Below are 24,574 nucleotides of genomic sequence, written 5' to 3' on the forward strand. Positions count from 1 at the left end.
AAGTAAGGAATCGTGCGGCGGTCGCTGGCTTGACCATATGACGGCTAGTAGCCGCTTGTTTCGTTTCCAGGTAACCAAACCTTAGTAACCACCAATTGTTGTGCCTGCGAATACCAATAGGATCTTCTGCGGACCCGTGATCTGATTTTAAAACGTTTACTAGGCTGGTTGATTGATTATAAACTAAACAATAATAATCATAATGGTAAAAATGTAAAATTTTGTTGTACTAAAAAATAATGGTTTGGACCGAAATCACCTTGGAAGATTAAACAAATACCGAAACGGCTGGTCATCATAAATAGAGTCTGGGGAAGAGTTTTCAGCAAAATAAGTCATGCAATCAGATAATTTCAAAGTAATGAACGCGGGAATATTAAAAAAAAAAAAAAATATGCCACGTATTCAAGACAAAAATTTTGACTTTTTTATATTTAATTACAAAGCAAAACTCAGAGAGGAAAGATTATTTTTTGTACCTTTGTCAACAAAACTGAGAAAAATACCCTTCTTTATTTTCTTAAACATATTACTTTAAATGATGTGCTGAAAAAATTACGCATGTTGTGATTGTTGTTTGTATAACATACACAACAACATTAGGTCAGTACAGGGCAAGTAAACTAAGTTCTGTCTTCCTCCACCATTCTATTCACGCAGAGAGAGAGAGAGAGAGAGAGAGAGAGAGAGAGAGAGAGAGAGAGAGAGAGAGAGAGAGAGAGAAGCTCTGTCTCTCCTCGTTCACCATTCTATTCACGCAGAGAGAGAGAGAGAGAGAGAGAGAGAGAGAGAGAGAGAGAGAGAGAGACAAAAGAAGGAAATTTAGAGACATAAATAAATCTATACACAATGTTTGTACTCTTTGATAATTTTATTTGGAGAGAGAGAGAGAGAGAGAGAGAGAGAGAGAGAGAGAGAGAGAGAGAGAGAGAGAAGTCCTCATCACATTTCCCCTTTACCTTCCAGGAGGGATGACATCCTCGACGTTAGTTCTGGCGATGTTGGTGTTGGCGGTGTGGGGGAAGTCCATCGACAATCCTGCCGAAAATCCCGACCGTCCCTCGGGGATGGAGATGGCGGTCCCCACCGTCGTGGAGACGATCAAACGGGACGGTAAATCGTTGGCGGTGCCCCACCTGTACAGGTATGAGACCAGTTACTTTCTCGATATATTTTTTTGTTGTTGTACTGATTTAGTAATTGTGCTTTTGACGGTGACCCATGACGTCAGGTAACAGAATGACTGATTTGTTGGTGAAGGACTTTCTGATTTATGTAGATATCATCGATTAGTTCGTATATATATATATATATATATATATATATATATATATATATATATATATATATATATATATAGAAATAATCAACAAACAATCACATGTATAACAGAAATAAATTTCGGACTCACTTCAGGATAATCAACACTTTCAATTGAAAGACGGAACAGAAATAAAAACAAGCCACACAAGTGGCTTGGTTGGCAGTGGTCTCGATCCTGAGTCCGATCCTGATGTATGTATAAATTATATATGTATATATATATATATATATATATATATATATATGACAATATATAATAATATATATATATATATATGTATATACATGTGCAATTTTGTACATTATGTATATATATGAGAATGGATTTGCGTGCACAGTGTATGTAAGTGTCTGGCAGTATCTTTATATAGACTGAAACATACTGAATGACTAAAAACTGGGATGCATGATTTTAATTATGCAAAATATTGCATGCCAGTTCTTGCGAGTTTACTTGGGGGCTTTCGGTAAATTCACAAAGTAGAAAAAAAGAGAAAATAAAGTAAATATGCCACAGAAAAAGAAATAAGATTCAAGAGATTCTCTCTCTCTCTCTCTCTCTCTCTCTCTCTCTCTCTCTCTCTCTCTCTCTCTCTCTCTCTCTCTCTCTCTCTCAAATTTCATGATCATATACAACATAATAATTAAAATCCTCATTCAATTCATTCAGGTCTTGCTGCTTGCTTGTTTTAATTCTTATAATATTTCTTTTTTTTTCTGCCGTTTGTGAAATTACGGGAAGCCACTGAATTGCTTAACCGCTTCAAAAAAACGGAATTTATTTGATCTGAAGCACCGAAATTTATTGAAGAATCCAAGCGCATTTTGCATGAAGTCTTGCATTCCACAGATGCATGCATAATTCATCTAAGCAATTATTGCATTTAATGAATTCGAAAATGGAGGTAAGTCGACTTTTGTTTTTAGGGATGAAAAGTCTTTAACAGCACAATTGATAGCCAATAGTTCTTATCTCGGTAGCTTCGTACATCACGTTACTTTTCATTAGTTTCTTTGAATCTCGACTTCGCGATGTTGTTTTAGTTTAAACTGGCCTTATGCCAGCACAGTCTTTCTCTTGAGCTGAAAATAAACTGATCTCACCACTGTTTTCCCTCTTGGTGTGTCTGTCTGCTATAATGTTCAGAACTTCAATTTCTTCATATCATAAACTGTCGACAAATCATTACTTGTCTCTGAAACTTTTCTTTTTAACGTTTTATCATTTTTATCAATGTTATTTCTGGACTTGCTTCATGTTTTGTTCGGAGGAGCTTCACTTCAAAGCAAATTAATTTTTTTTGAGTCCTTATTCCACAAGGGTTTCCTTAATCGCGTTCCAGTTCATTGTAAATCAAGTTACAATTACGTGATAGCTCTTCTCGATGCACAATTAAAGATTGTTCTTGTGATTCCTTAAGATAATAATAACAATAATAGAAAAACTATCAGTATTAGCCTCGTTGAGCTTAGATATCTATTGTACAGTAGACCCATTCGCCCAACATTCGTTTCGTCACAGCCCAGTGAATTGTAACCCCATTGCTTTCCGTGAGTGTTTTCGTCGATCCAGTCAGACTCGGGTTAATTCCTACTAACCCCACTTTAGAACACTAGACTAGAATACACTTTACTAGAAGGAACTGAAACTGCTTTTTATAGTTTCTAGTTTTGTCACCCTCACGCATTTATGCTTTACTAACACTTTATGACTGAATGATTCAAATGATTCACTGTGTGAGTGATTTTTATTTAAAATTATAGTGTTACGCGTCAGTATTTGTAAATAAGTAATTAAAAATCTATTTAGATTTTTCTTTCATATTTTGTAAATTATAATGTACTCCTCACTTACAAACTGAATTCGAATAATTAACCGATTGTTTCATTATGAATAGCCAAATTTTAGAAGATAGTTACATACTTTCTCATCTCACGAGTCTTTGATATGATCCAAGTAATTATCATAATTACCATGTGTGTGTAAATTAGCCTGTAATGAAAATTAATTTTATCGATACAGTAATTTATACATTATGAATGAATGATTTCAAAGTCTGTAAAAATTAAATCATTAATATACAGATCACTAAAATGACTACCTGGTTTCAGTTTTCATCGTCCTCTTGAAGTTATCTTTACCTTCTTGTTCTGTTTATGTATTTCAAATTTATTTATGCATTTAAACTTATGATACCTGTCATTTTTTTTAATACTTGTCATCCCCATCCTGAAAGTTCCTTTTTTCCCCTGTCCCAAAACCCGTTCTGTTGGAGCAACAGAACCGGTTTTGTAAGTCAAGCTGTTTTGATAGACTGAGCCCAAGTCCGTGATCTCTGTCACAGTCTAAAGAAAATCTCAAATCTACAAAAATATGTCCATGTTCAGATTTTGTCTTCTCAACTGAATTTGAACGTCATGTCAACATTTAAAATGATATATATTCCTTCAGAAATGAAAAAAAAAATATTTGATTTCGTTCCATATATAATTTATTATAGAAATCAAGTTGTAAATGTCATTGTACTGTTAGAAACATTTCCATTCGTCTGCACTTTATGGAAATAATGATAACAAAGAAGATGAAAAAGAGCACTTAATTCATCGAAACTCCTTCAAAAAAGAAAAGGTCCATAATCATGGGGAAAAAGTAAACGCTCCAAAACAGCTTTGCTTCTAAAACTGAATTTTCGCTCCATCTTCCACTTCCCTTCCTTTTTCACGACCGGTTACCTCTCCATGACCTGGTTTGGCCTGCAGGTGACCTCAGGCGTGATAACCGTCCTAGGGAGATGCCCGAAAAGGTCGCGTCATCGAAATTGGGGATGACGGCATACCCATCATCCATGGTGTAAGGGAACCCGATGATCCCTCAGATACCAAGGTCTACAGGAATGCCAGGTGAGGGCACGGTCGGAATTCTGAGGTCACAACGGGTCACTGAGTTGCACAGAAATAGGGTACGTTTGTAAATGATGTAGGAATCTGTGGGTCAGTTTGAATGATAGGATTGCGGCTTATGGATGAATTAATTATGCCCAAAGTCGATGCTGTAGATGAATTTAAAGGTGTCTCCTCTCACTGGAATCTTTAGCATTTATAAATACGTACAAATTTTCACAGGGGAGGATTTACAGATAAAGTCTGGTCATTTTGTTGCTTCAAGTGACAGGTAGGCATAGTTTACCCGGAGTGTGTTGTTTTATTCCAGTTGGATAACAGTTTTGTGTGTGTGTTTGTGTGTGTGTGTGTGTGTGTGTGTGTGTGTGTGAAATAGATAAATGTTTGTAAATCTACCTAAGTGGACATTGACTAAGGATATTGAAAGAAAGCTCTCTTCCTCTAGGAACCTAAAGTTATCTTTAGGCAAAAATTTAAATACTGGCGATCATTATACCGCGTTATTGTTAAAGTTTGTCTTGAGCGTCTGTTGAAGGAGACGCACATACACTGTAGGAAACTATCCTAGTGCTAAAAACAAAACCAAGTCAGAGTCATGAAAATGATCAAATAATAAAACCACAGTTGATGACTACATCTTAGTGAAAACCACAAGAGGTTTCCAAACTTTACTCTTCCTCTTCACCACGAGGTGTCTGACTGTCACACAGCACGCTATTGGATCTATGGATTGTAAATAATGTGAATTGGAAAAATAAAAAATTGTCAGGTATAAGAACAGGAAACAGAGACACATACGTTGGCAAAGTGTCTGTAGCGGAGCCATAGAAGGTTAAGTGGAAGACTTACAAGTGTATGATTTACGGATGGCTGGAACTGCTTACAAGAGAGAATCGTTACCTGCCGACTTTGCTAGAGCTCGCTCTAGATGCGTCGGAACTTTGTAGTGTACATAAAGGTTAGAGGTTCTGCTAATATTTTTTTTATTTATATAACTTGGCTGTGAGATGAATTTTGCAATAACCAATTTCTTGCTTTTTCCCTAAAGCCACCTACCCTCTTAGATGAAACTGACTTTTGTTGAACAAAAAATAACAACAATGTATCTACAAATTCCTATCACTTGTCCGTCATTCCTCGAGAAAACTACTGTTGGTTTTGCTGTAGAAGAAAAATTTCTCTCAGGTTTCGTTCATAAGACGAAAATTAAAAATTTAATGTCAAGGGTAATTGTAAACAGAAATTTTATTTGAAGGATTATAGGTTAAGAGCATACTCTAAATAGTTATCGAACATTTAAAGCGTCGTGGAAAAACTGACAAAGGACCAACGTGATCTCAGTTTGAAATGATGTCAAGCGAGCATGACGTCTTACTGATAAAATGATGTAGAATTTGATGTCATAAAATTGCTGATGTGACTCACATTAGACAGCAACATAAGTTACGTCATATGTATAATTAAAATTGAATCATCTAAGTATATCAGATGTGCATCACTGAAGAAAAAATGTATCACAACAGAATGGAAGGAAAAATCGCCTTCGTTAATTACACGAGAGGCTAAATTAATGTTAATTATAGGGTGAGTGAGATGAAAGTGAAAAATAACAGTGTGATGAATAGTCGACGGGAAAGTTACCGTGACGATGATGACTTGACAGATTTATTGAGAGAGAGAGAGAGAGAGAGAGAGAGGTGGGTGGGGATGGTGGAAGGTTGGCGGTTGGTGGTTATTAACTAGCTGTTACAACAGGAATTTAGGAGACACTAAGGTTAAATCACTGTAATAAGGAACGTTATTTTTAACGGATGGCGAGAATTATGAAGGGAATGACTGTGTGAGAGTCGGTTAAGAACTTTCAATAAAAATACAATATTTAAGAATGGTTAACGCAAAGCGTGTGGAGGTGTGAAAGTGCTGCTGATGTGCATTCAGCACTGCTATGAGAAGCAGTTTACTACACAGGAGTTTGATCTTGATTCAAAGTTAAATAAAATTGGCAGTGAATGCTTTGTTTTTCCCCAGAGCTACCCTCGAAGGAGGAATGGTTTATGGGTAATACTCTATCATTTCCATCATTACCAATGTCAGTCAGCCTCGATCTGGTTTTATATATATATATATATATATATATATATATATATATATATATATATATATATATATATATATATATATATATATATATATATATGTGTGTATATATATACATATGTGTGTGTATGTATGTATGTATATATATATACTCGTATATATGTATGTGTATTTATGGATGGATGTATGTGTCTTGTATGTGTGTCTGTGCAAAAGAAATAAGGAGGAATATTACTTAGCACTAACTAGATAACCCAATGTGACCATAATAATCTATTACACTTCACGCAAATGAACACCATAAAAACAGAAATATCTTGAAATACTGTCAATTCTCCCTTCTATTAAAACTATCGTTACCAACTTCTTTTCTCTTTACCCTCATTTTTCTCTCCTCGAAACACACCATTCAGAATCGTCAATAACAAGCTCATAACGCCAGAAGACGAGCTCAGGATGAACGGCATCAAAGGCCGTGCCCTTTCCACGCATTCGAACGAGAGAGCCGAGAATGACCGCACAGCACGCATATTGACCAAGGACTCATCCGCGTCCGGTCGTGCTGTTTCTGACTCTGGCTCAGGCTCGGGCTCTGGCTCGTGGATTTTCAGAGATAATCCGACCCGGGTAAGTTCAAGATCAGTTCTGTTATCCTTTTGCTTTGGGAAAAATAGATTGGAGAAACCCTGGTCCCGTTTTGAAAGAAAACGAGATCCTGCTAGAGAAGGTAAGAACTTTCCAAACGTGTTTTAATCATTAGTGACAAAACTTGGATAATAACTGCTTCGTTTCCCTTCCGATGTGAAGGAATTGACTCCAAAAAGCGAACAATTACTTTCTGAAAGTCTACAAGGATATCAAGACAACATTCGTTTATAATAAAAGAAACAATATGTAATTACCTTTTGGATCAAGGCCTCACTCTCTGGTACTCATTTTCCCTTTTTTAGTTGTTTACTGGTCTTGAAACCGTTATTCAATCCCCATTCCATCGCTCTTTACATACAGATAAAACATTGTAGGGAAAATTCAGAAAGCGCCTAAAAACTATATACTTCCTGAAAAGTCATTTTGAAAGTAGCTCCCACCCCACCCAACCCCATCCCCCAGCCCACCCCACCCCACAAAATTTCATTGAAACGCATCCTCAAGTTTTAAGATGTCTTCTGGTAGATGCAAAATAATAAAACAAAACCATCAGCTTTTATCTCTAATTGCCCCTAACCAGTCCCCACAAAATTTAAATGATATTTATCAATGGCGCTTTAAGATATCTTGTGAACAGACAAACACAGTTTAGAGTGAGACCACAAGCTCCCTCGAACTTCGTTTGTGTAGGTAACTAGTTTAACGTCATTAACGAAGACATTTTATATTCAGAAATTTATAACAAAATGGACATCACGCAATCGCGGTGCTTACCCTACGAAATAGAAAACAGGAAGCGCTAGTTCTATTTATATAATTTTTGTACATAATCATAAAATCATCTGTACAAACGTTAATACTTATGACCAAGTAGGATTACAAAATATGACCTAGGCTGAAACTCCACATAGAAGCACAGTAGATGTAAGTTAATATCAAATCATTATATTTGATAAGAACAAACATTTTCTAATGTATATTATTTGTAGGCACTAAGATTACAGAATCCCGGTATTACACTCGTATGTCTTTGTGAAGTTGCATTGTAAGAATTAGAAAGCTTGTAGTCTTAGATGCTGGAACAAAACTTGTAGTTTCCCAACACACAGCATTTTGCTCCTGCACCTTCCAGGAGGGCGTTATCGCCCCATTGCCTTCAAGAGGTCACTCTACTTCAGCTGCAGGATCCAGAGGGGCACGAAAATACCCTGCCTTCTACTACAGAAAGTACTATAATAACGAGAGGGTTGGTGTCATCGCGGAGTCGTCGTTTGAGGATGACAGTCTGTCGACCTCTTCGGAGAAGGTGAGTTTCGGGAGTGGAAGAAAGTAGCCGGCTAATTGTCTTGTCAACTGAGGTTTTCTGACTTCGTCATGCTGAGCAGATGATAAGATACAATCTTACATCAAGTGGGTTTTGGATTACTTTTCTTACTGTTCATTCTTGTTTTAGAGACTTCATGCAGTTTTCATTCTACGCTTGCTGAGAACTTAGAGTTAACGGCTTCTTAGCCGCTCCCTGCACTTCTCTAGTTCTATGATTGACGCTTCTATTAGTACCTATCTAGTTTTTGCTGTTCTTGTGGCTGTTATTTTTGTGGCTTTTGCTGCTGTTGCTGAGTTCATTCTACAAATCTGGTGAAGCTTTAAAAAAGCCGAACTAGGAGGAACGCTCAATTCTTTTCTTATTACGTTTCTGTCTGCCACTCTCGTCTCATCTGTAACAAAAGAACTTGAACAAGAATTCAAAACATTGCATGCAAAAAGCATACATGAGAATAACAAATCCAAGTTTTGACTGTCCCTTGAATGACTTGGAAACAAACATACCTCTCACGATTCCCGCAGTTGTGAAGGGGTATCTCTTGAAGAATCTATTCCATCTAGTGCAGTGGTTCTTAACCTGGGGAGCGTCAGCTCCTTGGGCTTACCATGTTTTGTAATTATTTGCCTCCCTCCCTAACCCTCGAATCCCCTCTCTTTCTCTTTTTTTTTTATTTTCTTTTAAACCTGGGAGGGAATTTTACTCATACATGCAAGGGGTTGTGGAGGGAAGGATTCTTAGAGGGGGTGTGGTAATAAAAAGGTTAAGAACCACTGAATTCTACTGTTTTATGAGTGGGTCTGTGGTGAATCTATTACCTTCTATTATGAAGTAGCTCTCTGATTCAAAGATGGATGCTGTAAGAATGATGGAGGTCTTTCAGTGTGGAAGCCAGTGGTAACCATACCTTACAATAAGACAACTGAGTAAATTGTCTTACTTCACCAGTGCGTGTGCGGATGTCCACTCAGTCTTTTTTCCTACGGTGCCTGTTACAGTACTAGATATGGTATTTGCCAGGTGCCCAGCTGAAGACTCCTTAAGAACCTGAGTTACCCTTCTGGTAAAATGGGCTGTTGCCGACCTTTCTGGGACTAAAGATGCGTTTATTGCATTTTAACTCAGTGGTAAAACATTGAGTCTTCCTCCTACCTTAATGGTCTCAGGTATTCCTGAAGATCAAAACCTAGCTGAACCAATATCAGATCATGTTGCAATTTATTGGTTGATCCCAGTTCAAACAGTATCATCGCTGCGTCTATGACAAGAGGTCTGCAATATTTGAAATACCCAAATGTAGCAAGCTGAGAACACTAGCCACTCTAAACTACAAAGCCAAAAACTGAGGCTACTTTAGCTAGTCACTCTTGTCACTGAGCAGGCAAAGTAGTGGCAAAGAAGCAGTACTCGTTCTGCTTTACCAAGACAGTGAACAGCAGGTATATTTACATTACTGAATAAACTCCACTACTTCTCTGAGTACTGATGTTTCCATTATCTACTGCAACAGAGTGACAGACTTGCTTAGCAAACTGAAAGGTAAGTAGATGGACGACGTAACAACGAAAAGTTCCTTTCGATATGCAAATGAAATGTTGAAATGTTGCAAGGGGTGTATATTGCAAGAAGCCTGGATATGTTTTTCGGGTGGAGGTAATCTGTCATGAATGCTGTTATATTGCACGGTGGAAACAGTCACCTGCACTTGCTATGTTTCCAAAACACATGTAAACATGACGGAAGCTGCGCTCTTCTAGAATCAATTACGATTCTATTGAAAGAAAAAATACATAAGCTGTATTACAGACATTTGCCCTTTCCTTTCTTTTTCATAATTTGTTATCTTTCATGGGGATTTCAAATGACTTTATATGCATGGTACCAGGGGCACCAAGGGAGAAATGCATGTTGCATAATAAACTCAAAATATGATACTAAATCTTCAGACTTATTCTCGTTTTCAGAGAAAAGAGTAATGAAAAATAACTTCTTGCCAGTGAACAGTAAATCATATTCCACCTTTTGGAAAGATTCACCAAGGACGATGTCTTTTGATTTTGAAATGTAAAGCTAAAAACAAAACTGTTTGTAAGTATAACTGTCTAAAGCAATTGTGTTTTAGCGGATCATCAACCTACAGTATTGATAACTTTACGGTGCACAGTGACAAAAATAACTGAAGTGAAGTAATGAAGCGCTTTCATTAGCATGAAATTTGTTTGTTGTTTCTTTTATTTGCTATACTAGGCCGACTAAGTAAGTAATTAATTACGTGCAGTCTACGGATGGTCAACTCATCACTTCATAAATATGATTCGCATTTACGTCATTCTTCATAAAGGATGTTTCCTTGTTTAGAATTGCGTTGCTTGCAATAAAAAGAAGTCGATTTACAAGTCATTTTGGGATTCAGAAAATGTATATTCAATTATTTCCATTGTCATTTATATAACTAATAACACCTGATTTTTCTTACCAGGTGGTAAGCTACAGCTACCTGGCTGCTCCCAACAGCAACTCTCGCTTTGACACATCCCGAGGCAGCTCTTCAAATGACGTCGTATACGGAACAGGGTCCGCAGCTAAGCCACCATCTCAAAGTGCTTCCGCGGGTGTGTCCCTCCATACTGTGGAGGCTCCATCTCTCGTGACGGCTGAGAGCGTCAGTGTTCCTGTGCAGCATCAGGCATTTGAACCGTCTCTGAATGTTATTGGGGTGTCTTCCTCCAATGACGTTGCGACTTCGCTGTCGAATCCCGTTCCCTTTGGACCTGAGTCTAATCCTTCTGAAAGCTTTGCCGTGCACCAGGTCCCATTCCATGAACATGGTCACAGTCAGTTCCATCAGCTACCTTTCACCCCTCCCCCACACGCCCCACCTACTGTTTTCCAGGCCGACCACAGCAACTTCATAATCAAGGACACTACTTTCCAGGTAATTTTCCGTTACTTTTTCTTTTGATTCTCTGTGGATTTTTAAGCAGGTATTGTACAAACAATAGTATCATATTTCATTCCTTCGTTGAATTTGTAATGTTGGCAAATAGTAATAGTTCTGCAGGTTCCAGGGTCACTAAATGACATTACATCAAATTATTAGAACGCAACAGAAACCAGATTCCATACCAAACTGTACGAGTAGTCAATAAATAAAGCCAATACCTGGCTCTGCTGCAGGTTACATGTTTAAGTGTTCATGCATTTAATGACTGAATTATTTTTGTGCACCTTGACTACAATTCTTATGATAAAGATTATTACAAAATGTTATATGACAAAGTTTGAATCTGTGTTTTGTTAACATGAATGTGACATCCTGCAAGTCATGATGTTCCGAAGATTCCTATGGATTGCTCGGAATTAAGGGACTAGTTAGGAATTCTCAAATTATGAACATGTAACATTGCTGGCATTAAAGAGGTACTCTACTGAGTATTATATCTGAAGTCTGCCCTACTTAGTTGCAGACCTCAGACGCATACATAATTTTCTTTGTGTAAGCAAAGGGCCTCAAATTGGATTTGTTGCACGTTCATTCCAACATTCCAAGTTATGGCTATTATCCCCTTATTAAAGGAACAAACAAAACCCATACTAGGCTATTTTCTTTTCTGGAATCTTCAAAGTTCTGCATCAGAGAGGCAACTTCAGCATTGTCAGTACTTCAGTATCAAAAAGTCCTTTCGAAGTATGTCACGAATATCTTGGAAGTAGATAGCAGTATTCTTCAAAACATTAGATCCTGTGTTTAAAGTAATCTATTATAAATCTATAAACAATGTGTTGTCTATTTGTATGCTATTGTACTTATCATCATAACAATAAAAGATATTACAAATGATAAAATGAGGAACCATACTACCCTAGCATTTACAGAATCTGTGGTTGTAAATATCAATCTGACAACCACGTTATCAGTGCAGTCAAACATATAATTTAAGTACGTTTGAAGTGTCGAAATATCTTCCGTTTTTCTTTAGTTTATTCCTGAATTTTTAGTTTCCAGAAGGAGAAGCTTTAATGGACAGTAAAAATATGCTATGTTTCTATAAATGTTTAGTTTCTCATCATTTACTACTTCCTATTTTTTGTTCTGATTGTCTAAACATTGTAGACTACAGGAATTGTTTTTGGTGACTGGCTTTTATCACCAGAAAGCTTCTTGATAAGCACTAAGAAGATGCTAGTTTCTTACATTACAGAAAAAAATTAATCTGCCTATTATCCTAATAATGAGTTCGAAAGATACATCTAACTGTTATCTATTTCAAAAAAAATTACTGAGCTAAGAAGCAGAAGCTAGCTGTCGCCCATGCATGACAAAGTACCCATGAAAGTTCCAATGAAAATAACCATTAAATTGCCTTGTATCAAAGTGATGTAATGTGCTAGTGTTAAAATGTTAAGATTCAGATTTATATTTCCTCCTCTGTCACAAGGAAACGAAACAACACTTCCATTCTTAGATGAAAATTAATTCACGATTCCCATTCATCCGCAGGCTCACCCAGGGGCGCCCACGTTCACCATTCCTATTCCAATCCCAACGCAACAAGCGCAATCCATACGCCGTCGCCCCTTCCACAGGAACAACATTAAGGTAACAAAGAATATTGGAGGATGAAAGGCACAAAGTCAGGTAAAGAAGAGAAAGGCCACGAAGGGTAAATAATAAGAGAACGAGACAGTCCGAAATGTGTAACTTACTTTTGCAAACGGCTCGCTATGAAGGCAAAACATACATTGAAATTATATACTCTTTCATGAACTCATGAACATAGGTAACAGTTTAGGAAAACCCACTTCTTACTCGGTCACAAGACAGGAACAAGTAGTTTTCTATACATGCAAAACTGCGATACACATGAAAGTGATAGATGATAAGCAAGAGCAATATGGATTTGAGCAAAGACTTTGTACACGAGATACAAAGCTAAAGAAATATTCCAGTGACAAAATAAAATTCTGATTAGTAACACCACTGGAAGTAGCAAAACACTTTAACAGACTCATTCATTGTTCTTTGAGCCAAATGTAGAATTAGGTGGTTATTAAATATGAGTTATTTTCATTAAGAGACGCGAGTGCAAAACTTGCTCTAAATCCCGGTAATAAAGACAAGAGCTCTTCACATGTCTTCAGCCGTCGTTCTTCCTATGTTCTGTCTTGATTCTATGTCCTTGACGCTGAATTGAATGATTTTATGATAAAAATCAGCAATCACATTGTTTCAAGTCCAACAATTCTCTTGCATCTATTGCCATAAACTTTATGTATTCCCTGTCGCTCCTCCCGTCAGATTAGATTTTTCTGTCTTTTTGGATATTCATCATAACAAACTGAACTTACTTGCTAAAATGAAGCTGAATTTTAGCAGGTAATGAATTACAATTTTATGACTACCATTCACTATTTAAATTTTCTTTATATCACACACTTGCTATTAAGAATGTTTTTACAATGTACCATCTAATTTTTTTGATTTCTCTGTATTTCTATGTAGCGTCATACAACTCTTTTCCGCCATTCAACCGTTTTCTAGAAGTCATGTCCTTTTAACTCAATGCCCCCTTCCTGTACTCTGAAATATTTTCACTACTGTGACAGCAATGTTTGCAGCAATAAACTCAACTGATATATACACTGTCGTATCCTTTTTCCCATCATTATAAGTTAAGGGACTCCTGACTGAACACAAAGCATTCTGCAAACATGACTGGCTGATGTCTTGTACTGTTCTTTAAACATTCTTCGAATCGCAGTTCATTTTCTATTTTAACTTCTAGTCAAGACTGTGACGTGAAGGGTGACCAGTCAAATCCCTCCACGCATTTTATTTTTTCACGTAATCTCATCCAGGCTCAATTCTTCGGCTCCATCTTACCTAAATTTTTACAATGTTTTAGTTTTTTCGACGTGACAGAAATCTTCAAAATCTTTACTGAGTAAGGAAATAAAAATATGACAGGAATCTTCAAAATCTTTGCTGAGTAACGATATATAAATATGTCTAATCTCTGCCAAAATGACAGCTTTAGGAAAGTTGGGACTTTCTCTACCTGTTCCGTACTCCTGACAGAATCACGAAGTTGTTTTATATTAATTCTTGTGACATAATACAGAACTTCTCTTGACATGCGGCTCCTGTAACGAGCTTCATTCTAGCAGTATCCATAGCAGGATCAGGACTTTATGCTCTTTGTGCAAAATATCTTTTTCAATAACGTGTACTCATAACGACCACAGGCTTCTTCAGAAGTTGTAGAACACGCGCTGTCTGCCACAGGAGATCTCTCCTACACCAGTTACGACCCGTACGACGTTGTGCAAGAGCCTTCGACTAAGAAGCCCATCTATAAGAAGATGATTGAACCTTTCATGAAGGCTGGAGAGAAACTCTATGAGGTAACAGAACTTTGCCATCTTTTTTCTATTCTGTGAAGATAAATAGACAGTGGTAGCAGAAATCTTTCCTATGTTTGAAGATAAATATACAGTGGTAGCAGATATCAAACAGAATGAATGAATTCAACTGATGCCCTCAGGAAGGCAACGAAACTTAATATAAGGCAAAACAAAATCACACCTGAAATCAATTCTTCAAAACAAATAGGTTCGTTTTACTGAATCTGTCGAATGTCCATTATTGTACTAGTTGGCTTCTCCAGCACCGGACCCGTTTAAGAGTATATCTAAATTTTCTATTCCAGATGGCATCTCCCGTACTCGACCCAATGTTTAACGTTGGAAGCAGGATTTCCCACAGCCTGGGAATTCAGAGCGATTCGGAGCCATTTTCCTTGCTGAGTATGAACGATTACATCAGCAGGACAGTCGACGGAGGGGGTGTTCCAGTGGTGGCTGGAGTTGCTGCCCTGACTGCCATTGGTGAGTCTCTAGGAGCCGAGCAAAGAAAAAAATATAACCCTTATGTGGTTAGGAGAAACCTTAATTTTTAATGTTTTTAGTGGCTGTGTCGCCTAATTTACATGCTGTACTAAATTTTACCAGTCACTAACGTTCTCTGTCTGCAATGCTGTCTGTGTTGCTATGAGTGTTGTTAGAGTAATTAGCGGTGCTCAACATCTTTTTCGTTTCATGTGTTGCGGACTCGCTTAATTTCATAAGCGACACGCGTGGGCCACAAAACGTAAAGCTTCATAAATTTTACCAAAACCTGAACTGAACTGAAAAGAAGAAAAAACCAGTACTAAAAATAGTATGAAAAACAGAAATAGAATAACAAATAGATTGAAAGCACTCAGTGAAAAATATAACACTGAATGAATGGAAATTGAATATTAAGTACTTTTATGAAAATAAGACAAAGGAACATGGCCGCCTAAAGTAACATTACAAGTCCCTAAAATATTCATAATGCTACCACGCAATGTTCAGCAACTTAACAGTGATGAAAACGACAATCGTATGTTACTGGGCACTGTGACATCGCGACGCCTGAACAGAATGTGGAATCTGATGCTTTGCAAAACAAAGTGCTGCTGTTAATTCCAGGACAGAGAACAAAGGTGAAGACCAAAGTTCCCTACTGAAACGGAGTTTATGAAAAATAGCCAACAACGAATATTTCTGTTACCAGTGAGGTAGTGTGATTATCCTGTTTCACATGGGAGAAACATTTCAGTTTCCTCGTCCGATGAAAAAAAGGTCATTTCTCTCCATTTCCCCGAAGATGAGGGAATGCTTGAGGTGAGAATACCAAACCATAATGAAACATTCCTCAGTTATGTGTGCGAATGATTTGTTTCTTTCTAACATTTCCTCCATTAATATTTTAAAATAACAATTTGCTATTCCATCTGCTGGGTAGTACCATGTGATATACCAAACAATTTTCCTCACAACATTCTCTTTTCCAAGTATGCACACGAACATTTTTTTCCTTGGAAACTACCTGTTTTTAACATTCAAGCCCCTTTCCAAAATCACACCCATAACTCTTCATTCCCGTTTACACAAGGAATTCCAGGCCTACTAAATACTCCATGTATTTCTTTGGCACTTACCTTTACATTGAAATTACCTTGCACAACCTAACTTTTTTTCATTATCCAGACCCATCACCCTGGAAGTGCCGGTGTCTTGTGATGCAAATTTAATAAGTGCCAAGGAAGAGGAAGTCGTACTGGAGGGCTGCTGACCCCTTTCCGGGAGAAAATGCCCCCTCGTTGGCAGATGAGCTGCTTCTATACGAGTCACACACTCACTTCTGTAAAATACCAGAAAATTAAAATAACAGCATTCTTGCCAATTCATGATATGAAAAATGACTAAATGACTAAGGAAATGAAGTTCACAGACTCATAACCTATATAGTTATAGCAAGAAAATAAAACAAAGAAATAAACTTAAGAACATACATACATACATGCACATCTATGAATATACATATTTATGAATGTGTTTGTGTGCATGTATACATGCATGCATGAATTTGCACACATATGCAGATAGATTTGTTTACCCATTCTATATTATTGTTAAGTCTATACCTAAATTCATTCTTTCACTTTTCCAGCGATTGGCGCCATTGCTGTGGCATCCTCAACCAACGTCACCATTGGAAAACGCTCTTTGGATGACCCAGTGGAAGATTTCATGTACCAGGTAAGAAATACCTTCTTATTTTGTTCATTAGCTTTCATCACTATCCAGGTAGAATCAGTTATCGGAAATACCAGTGGCACTGTTCAAAGCAGCTTTTTTTTTTTTTTTAGTTCTCGTTTTCTTCATTTGGTTCAATGTGCTGAAGAACACTGTATTTATCCTCGCATTCCCATTTTGTCTGCTCCTCTTTTATTAATAACTAAAAGAGGTTGAAAGTAATGGTTTATCTATTAGTGATGGCAGTTTGTTGGCAAATGATCGTATATTCCTTTCCTTCCACTTTTAAATATTTTATATTGCTCATTATCCTCATTATTTGCCTTTAAATCTATTCATTTTTCCTAAATAGATAAATTTCCGTTTTGCATTCGGTATTGTTTCTTTACCATTTCCCTCTCGTGTGTTGTCCGGTATCTGGACAACTGCCCCAGGGACAATATATTTGGATGAGAGGAAGTAATGCTAGCTTACATATGGTTTTGCCAGCCTTCCAATGAGTTGTTAGTAAGAGGTAAATGTTCAACTACGCATGCTAACTGGGAAACGTGGAGCTCGCCTGGTATCTTCGAAGCAGTCTATGATAGGTTCAGGTGGCAAAGTCTCTTGCAGTGTCTCAAATGTTTCAGTCACTTTATCTGGCGGAACAAATGCCAAAGCTGTTATCATACGAATTTGCAGGGCAAAATTAGCGTCAGTCTGGTATTTACTTTGGAGACCCTCATATTGCACCTTGTGGTATATGCTTTGTGATAAGTGGTAGAAACATCTCTTGGGTGTTACGTTGGGGAAGAACTCTTCATTAGCACTCCTAGCAGCTTGTTCGTAGTCTATAAGGAAGGTCTTTGGATTGAGCATTGCATTGATAATGAGTTGTTGGAGAATGTCTTGATAAGTTGCTCGTTGTTTGTCTGGTAGCAGAGCGGAAACACAAGGAATAACTCTTTCCAAGTAAAACAATGAATAGTGTACAGTTGGTAAAACAGCTCGGGTGCAACTTTAAACGTCCCATCACCAAACCCATCATTTGAATTCTTCAGTAGGCTGATGCTTGTAGATGAGGAAAACACAAGGATGCGCTGCTTACTCGATCCACTATCATAAAGCAGAAAATCTTCACCATCAGCTGCCATCTTGTACTCGAATGGAATGATCATTGTCAGTTAGGTTCGACGGCATAGGATGAGGGAAGAGCGCAGACAGCTTGTTTGTAGCAGGATTAATAGAGTAGTCTATTAATCCTGGTTTGTAGCGCTTTATTCCACGTCGAATATGTCTCACAGGTGGTAGTTGAGTTGAGGAACCATTTGATATTGAATGAATTGTTTGGGTAACGATTTGCTGTGCGGTCTCTCGGGTGCTAATAGCTTTCCTCTCTGTTTCCTGCCGCACAAACAAGACTTCTTGGCGGCATATGTCTGCAGATCATGGGTGTGACCATTTACATGGCCAACTGCTTCATTTCCATAAACTTTAAATTTGGCTTTACAGTTGCTGTACCGACGTTTCTCACTTTCATAAGATATAACATTATTTGCCAATTCTTTCTGCTTCACATATATGTAACCATCATAAATAACTTCATTGTACCACGTTCACTTTGGACGAACTCCATGACGGGTGATTGAATTTATTCTGTTTATATTTGAGAGAGGTGTAGATGCAGATACACTAATCAGTTCAAGATTGGATTCTGACTAGACATTGGCTTGTTGCTACTTACTGTCTTAACAATTTTTTTTATAGACATTTGTTTAGATAGACAGTAAATATGAATTAGTCATCATTTCTTCAATAATTGTTTATTTATGGAGGAAAGTGCCTGTAATTATTTCCTAAACGTCTGAATTCAGACTAGTCGTTGACGTGTATTTACTATCTTAACATTTTTTATAACCAGACAGTTAGTGATTATGTAATTACTAACAATTTCTTCGAGAATTGTTTATTTATGGATGAAACCGCCTGTAACTATTTTCTAAATGACTGGGAACTAATATAACTGTTTTTGCAAGTTATGTGTAAAGGGGGGCAATTGTCGAGGGGGCTGTTGTTCTACGGGAGCAATTGTCCAGGGGAGCAATTGTCCAGGGGGGCAGTTGTCCTAGAACCGTATTGTCCAGTCTTCAAGGAAAAATATAAAATAGCTAACACTCATAAGAACAAAAAATTACTGGCATTTATAATTTGCTCGGATGTTTAAAAATGACGTATGAGCAGCTTTTCTTAAAACATTGTGATAATCTGACGTTTAACAATTGATCAAACACTAAAATGAATGGCAGCAATCTTGCAGCAGTAACCGGGCAGCGCCAACTTAAATTTTAATGTAATATCTTATTCAAGTACTTTATATGAGGCCAACGAATTCATAAAGGGAAGGATATTATATATATATATATATATATATATATATATATATATATATATATATATATATATATATATATATATATATATATATATATATATATATATATATATATATATATATATATATATATATATATATATATATATATATATATATATATATATATATATATATATATATATATATATATATTATATATATATATATATATATATATATATATATATAATATATATTTATACATTCATATATAATATATATATATATATATATATATATATATATATATAAATTATATATATATATATATGTATTCAAAACTTTATATATATATATATTATATAAGCTTGTCATATATATATAACATGTCACATTTTTCTGTTTTATAAAAAGTCTTCTTTATTTATTGATTAATTTAAAGGTTATGCACAAAAGGTAAACTTTCCCCTCCTCCACTGACCCACCAAATTTGTTTACACTCAAAAGTAATAAAATCGTTAATCCAATCCAGACCAGCTATTTACCTAGACGTATTAAAGCTCCATCTATATATTTTTTCAACAATCTTTTTCCCTGGGATGGCTCTAGAAACAAAGATTGTAATCACTCCCATTCATTTCTACTGAATTGTAATGTGTGCTTTATACGTTCACAAAGGAAGCTCGTCAGGTACATATTTTCCCTGCCCCACAGTGACAATGTCAAAGGCTGGTAACTGTCTTTTGTCCTCCCAGAATCGCAGATGTTTGTCTACTTATCTTAAATGGGGTGTAGATTTTCAAAAATATTTTGTTATGGCTGTTTGTTTCCTAACTCCTTCTAAAACGAATAATTCCTGAAATCATATTCTGTATATGTTTACTAACCCAACTCCAAATTAAAATGACGACGCAAGTTTGATTAAAAAAACTGAAACATTGCAATTAGAAAAATTAACTAGACTTGTGAAATCAATACAGTGGTTTATCTTTTCATTCCCCTTACCTAAATGTTTAACATCCAAAAAAGTATTTAGAAAAATATATTGTTATGTTCATTATCATCCTACAGATGCTAGATCCATACCCTACGAGAGAGCCAACACTTCTGGACCGTCTGGAACAATATACGACCTGGACAGAATCGAAATGCTCCAAGAGGATTTTCTGTGACGTCATGACCTTCGTTGGGGACGATTACCTCTACAGCGTCGAGAAGCGCTTGGATATGTTCCTGAGAGTGTAAGCTGAAGAGTCACTTGTTTAAAATTTGTATTTTTTGTGCTCCTACGCCCTTAGCTATTCTTGATGTTTCAAAATTTTCTAGAGAGAAGTATAAAATGAAAATCCCATAGAGACAGCTTTGTTATCTTTCCTGTTATGTAAACTTTAGGATAGATTCTACGTCGTGAACGCATATTAGAAGCAGAATATTGAGAACCAGGGCTTTTGACAAGGTTCATTTTGAGAACAGGTGTCGACAATGTGGACATCTTACATTTTAAACCAATACAATGAACGTTGGAAAGGTTAGATTGACCACCTTTCTTTAACAAGTGAACTGATGAATGTTTCCTTAAACAAGAGTAAGTACTGGAATACAGAGCCGGGCAAGAGAGTTGACAGAACTACAACAAACCGGAGCATAAATTCCTGAAAGAATCGTGCTAAAATTCACTCGACAATGGATCCCTTGTGATTTTGAAGTGGCCGGTGATAAAGTCACAGGAAAAAGGTCACATTAATTTACAGTCTTTTGTTTATGTTCTTACGGTAATCCCCAACGGGCTTGCACTAAACACGCCGCAAAGGTGGATACATACGGGGTTAAAACCCCGAGGGATCATTGTCTAGGAAACATTAATGTGAATTTTTTCCTGTAAGTTTTTTACCTGGGTTCGATTTTGAAATGGACAGGCATATTAGCAATGGTAATGTAATTAGGCCAAGTAACAGAGGGCTCTACAAGGGAAGAGCTACTTATCTATAAGAAACAAGGAAGGTGGATTTATTTACAAATTTACAATCCATGGGGACATGAAAGGTGAAAAAGCTAGAGCTGAAGGAACTTAAAGATTTCGTTATTCGGGGAACAAATTTATTTTTCAGCAGCAGACTAACTCAGATCATTAACGGTCATCCAACTGGAATCACTTCCATTTCCAACCTACTTTTGAAAGTAAAAACTAACAGCATCAGGTTTTACTTAGTAATTAACGTAATAGCAAGAGAATTTGCTCTCACTCTTTTAGGTACCTTATGTTATTGCACTTTTCATAAATCCGTGTTCTCTTTGTGAGTCTAAATGGTCGGAGCATTTTTGAATGACAGGGACCGCCAATGGATAGATAAAATTCCAAGACTCTTTAGCCTTGTGAAAACTCATAATATACTCAACTGCTTTAATGAAGGGGCAAAGACTAACTCCAACTTGACAGAAATATTTACTTTTAATCACTTTCTTGAGGGTTTGGTCATCAATCTTTATAAACATGATCACATCTGGAATTGTCCTCTGTCATACTGTAACAAAATCCAAATGAAGTTACGCTGTTTTATGTCAGTTTAATTTGGGACGAAATCGCTTCCATAAAATATAAGGATTAATAAGGAAATTAGACCTAATTTTATCTAAACCGTGCTGAAGAGCATTGTGAAAATTCACAGATCATGATTTGGCCCAAAAGTAAGATTATTTAGAGCTTAAACAGCTTCTTTCAGTGAAGTTTTTGCTTTCCAGACTGAACAGAGGCAGCGCAGAGGAATCAGCATTGAAAAAGACAGCCGATGACGTCATGTCTGCCGTACGCAGTCACAACTGTGGCGTTTTCAGTTGTGGCGGGAGCGGTGTTGATGGGTCCCAAGTCTCTCATTCGTCATCGGGCCCACGGTAGTAGTCCCAGGATGCTGTTAGATCTCATTTTTGTTTCCTCGTGGGTATATCACTTCACAAGACAGACACCATAACTTCACTTCTGGGGCATATGATTAATGACGGAGTTTTATAAGTGGCTGTTGTACAGACATGTATTGTAGAACCACGGGAAAAGGTTTTAAATTTGCGTTGGTTACAGAGGCAGTCTTTAAGAGATTATTTTTATCTCTGCATCGAGGGTAGATAGAGCACTTCAGTCCTAGGTGCCACATGAGGTAAATAGAAACTAATTTATTTATTTGACCTTTGAAATCTCTTTTTATATAAATAACCTTTACAGTAATTTTCAAGTCTTTCATCTTCAAGTCTCCTCCACTTTGTCACTTTTTTTTTTTTTTACAAACTGATCCCATGTGTACAAGGCTAGTCCATTGTTGTTGGGTCAATGATGTGTTTTGTTTGTCGGTATTTGTTGTTATTACTTAGGAATAGATAAACTGCTGCCCTTTTGTTTTCTGAAACTTCTCACTGTGACTCAAGTTTAGGGAAGATAACTATACAAAAGTGAACTCCAATATATAATACTGCAGATTTAGATGGTGCACTGAGCAGATGAGACGTGATGCTCACTTGCTGGAAAGACTGCCTGCATGTGTAGTTAAAGAGGTATTAGGAAAATTTAATGTGTCAGTTAAATTGTATAAACTGTAAAAGTGACACCATGAAGGAAAAGTGAGTGACGTTCAGAACAGGGAATTCAACTGCAGTGGTAAACAATGTAATCTGATAGTCCTCAGAAGGGGCACTAAGTTTTGTAGAAAACTAAAGCTGTGAATATGAAATAAGCCGATGTAATCACCCAATTTAATCACTTTCAGTCGTGGAATTTTTGTACTTGGCTATGCTACTCAGATCCAACTTCTTACCACTGCAAAAATAATTAAACTAGCAAAACAAGGCAGGCAGTCGAACTACCCAGTGTATGGATGCAGTGTCTAGTTAGCAGTGACAGACAATTGGGTGCTACCATAGTAGGCGATCTATCTGCGTGTTTTACAGTTTCGCCGTGTTCAGTACTAGCCCCTCGGGGATCAAAATGTCTTTAAGTTCATGTGATCATATTTGATCCCAGAGGGCTAGTACAAAACACGGCGAAACACATTTGATCCCCTAGGTAGACCGCCTACTATGGTAGCACCGATAATTGTTTAACGGTACAACTATTTTCCATCGCCTTCCCATAAACATGAGCGCACTGAGATTCTCTCAAGTTCATCTTTCCTGTGTGGGTGCTCATTGCACTCGGTGAAAATATGATTCAGATTCCTGTACAGCTGTACATCCAATCGGATGTTTGGCTGGATAGTACAATATTTTGTAAATATGCATTGTTATCATAATATATAACCGTTTTCTTTTTCCTGTACGCCATATTACGCAAACACTTGCCATATGTTATATTGTTCCCACTTTTGTAATATATTATATTATTGCCTTTATTGTCACAATCTAGTTTTGTTTGTAGAGTCTCATAATTCACTGGATCCAGTCATTTTTAAGTAAGTCTGCTGCACAACGCTGAGCCAATATAAGCCTTGTTAATCAAATATTTACTAAGAGTTTAAGTTTAGTTTCAGCTTATTAGACTCAGTCCTAACGACCAGTTGAAAATTAAGTGGCCGGTAATAAAGTCACGGGAAAAAAGTCACAAGAAGAAAAGTCACATTAATTTATGGTGGACGGTAATAAAGTCACAGGGGAAAAATTACAATATTTCTTGGGATCAGTATCTTTTTGATATTTACAGTCTTTTGTTTATGTTTACACAGAAATCCCCAACGGGCTTGTACTAAACACGCCGCAAAGGTGGATACATACCGAGTTAAAACCCTTGGGGTCACTATTTAGAAAAGATTATTGTGATATTTTTCCTTATTTTTTCCTGTGACTTTTTTCTGTGACTTTTTCATGTGACTTTTTTTACCTGGATTCTTTCAAGGAAGTCTGCTGCACAACGCTGAGCCAGTATAAGCCTTGTTAATCAAATATTTACTAAGAGCTTAAGTTTAGTTTCAGCTTATTAGACTCAGCACCCAATGACCAGTTGAAAATTATTCTCAAATATTTTTCCCAGACTGAGAGGAGTGTTCTGTAAACAGTAAAATAAACTTCAGAATGATGTAATAATTACGTAATAATACAAACGGAATATATGTATCATATATGTTACAAAAAATTGTTCTGAAAACAATTGCATAATTCTCATCATTCTGAGAAAACAACAAGTTGTTCCACGCTTCCATTTTTTCCTGCGTGGAAAAACAGAAAGATTGGTTCCAAGATCCAATGAGTTCCCCTCGTTAATAGCAGTATTGGTGAAGTGTTGTTTTTAAAAAACTGACTCATCTTTAGTCAAATAATCCCGATTC

The 24,574-nt window shown here is 36.7% G+C and overlaps 1 protein-coding gene across 1 annotated transcript; it reads left to right on the forward strand.

Annotated features, from left to right (window-relative positions):
• Positions 1–998: 998 nt before the first annotated feature.
• Positions 999–24,094, forward strand: LOC136833929 (uncharacterized). The gene is given in 13 exon segments (XM_067096208.1): positions 999–1,144; positions 2,174–2,228; positions 4,084–4,110; positions 4,112–4,224; positions 6,735–6,948; positions 8,102–8,275; positions 10,773–11,228; positions 12,795–12,893; positions 14,540–14,698; positions 15,004–15,181; positions 16,833–16,921; positions 20,343–20,512; positions 22,011–24,094. Coding segments are annotated over 13 exon segments (2,034 nt in total). The 3' UTR covers positions 22,165–24,094.
• The last annotated feature ends 480 nt before the right edge of the window (positions 24,095–24,574 follow it).

This window comes from Macrobrachium rosenbergii, chromosome 52, assembly GCF_040412425.1.
Source record: "Macrobrachium rosenbergii isolate ZJJX-2024 chromosome 52, ASM4041242v1, whole genome shotgun sequence".
Taxonomy (NCBI): Eukaryota; Metazoa; Arthropoda; class Malacostraca; order Decapoda; family Palaemonidae; genus Macrobrachium; species Macrobrachium rosenbergii.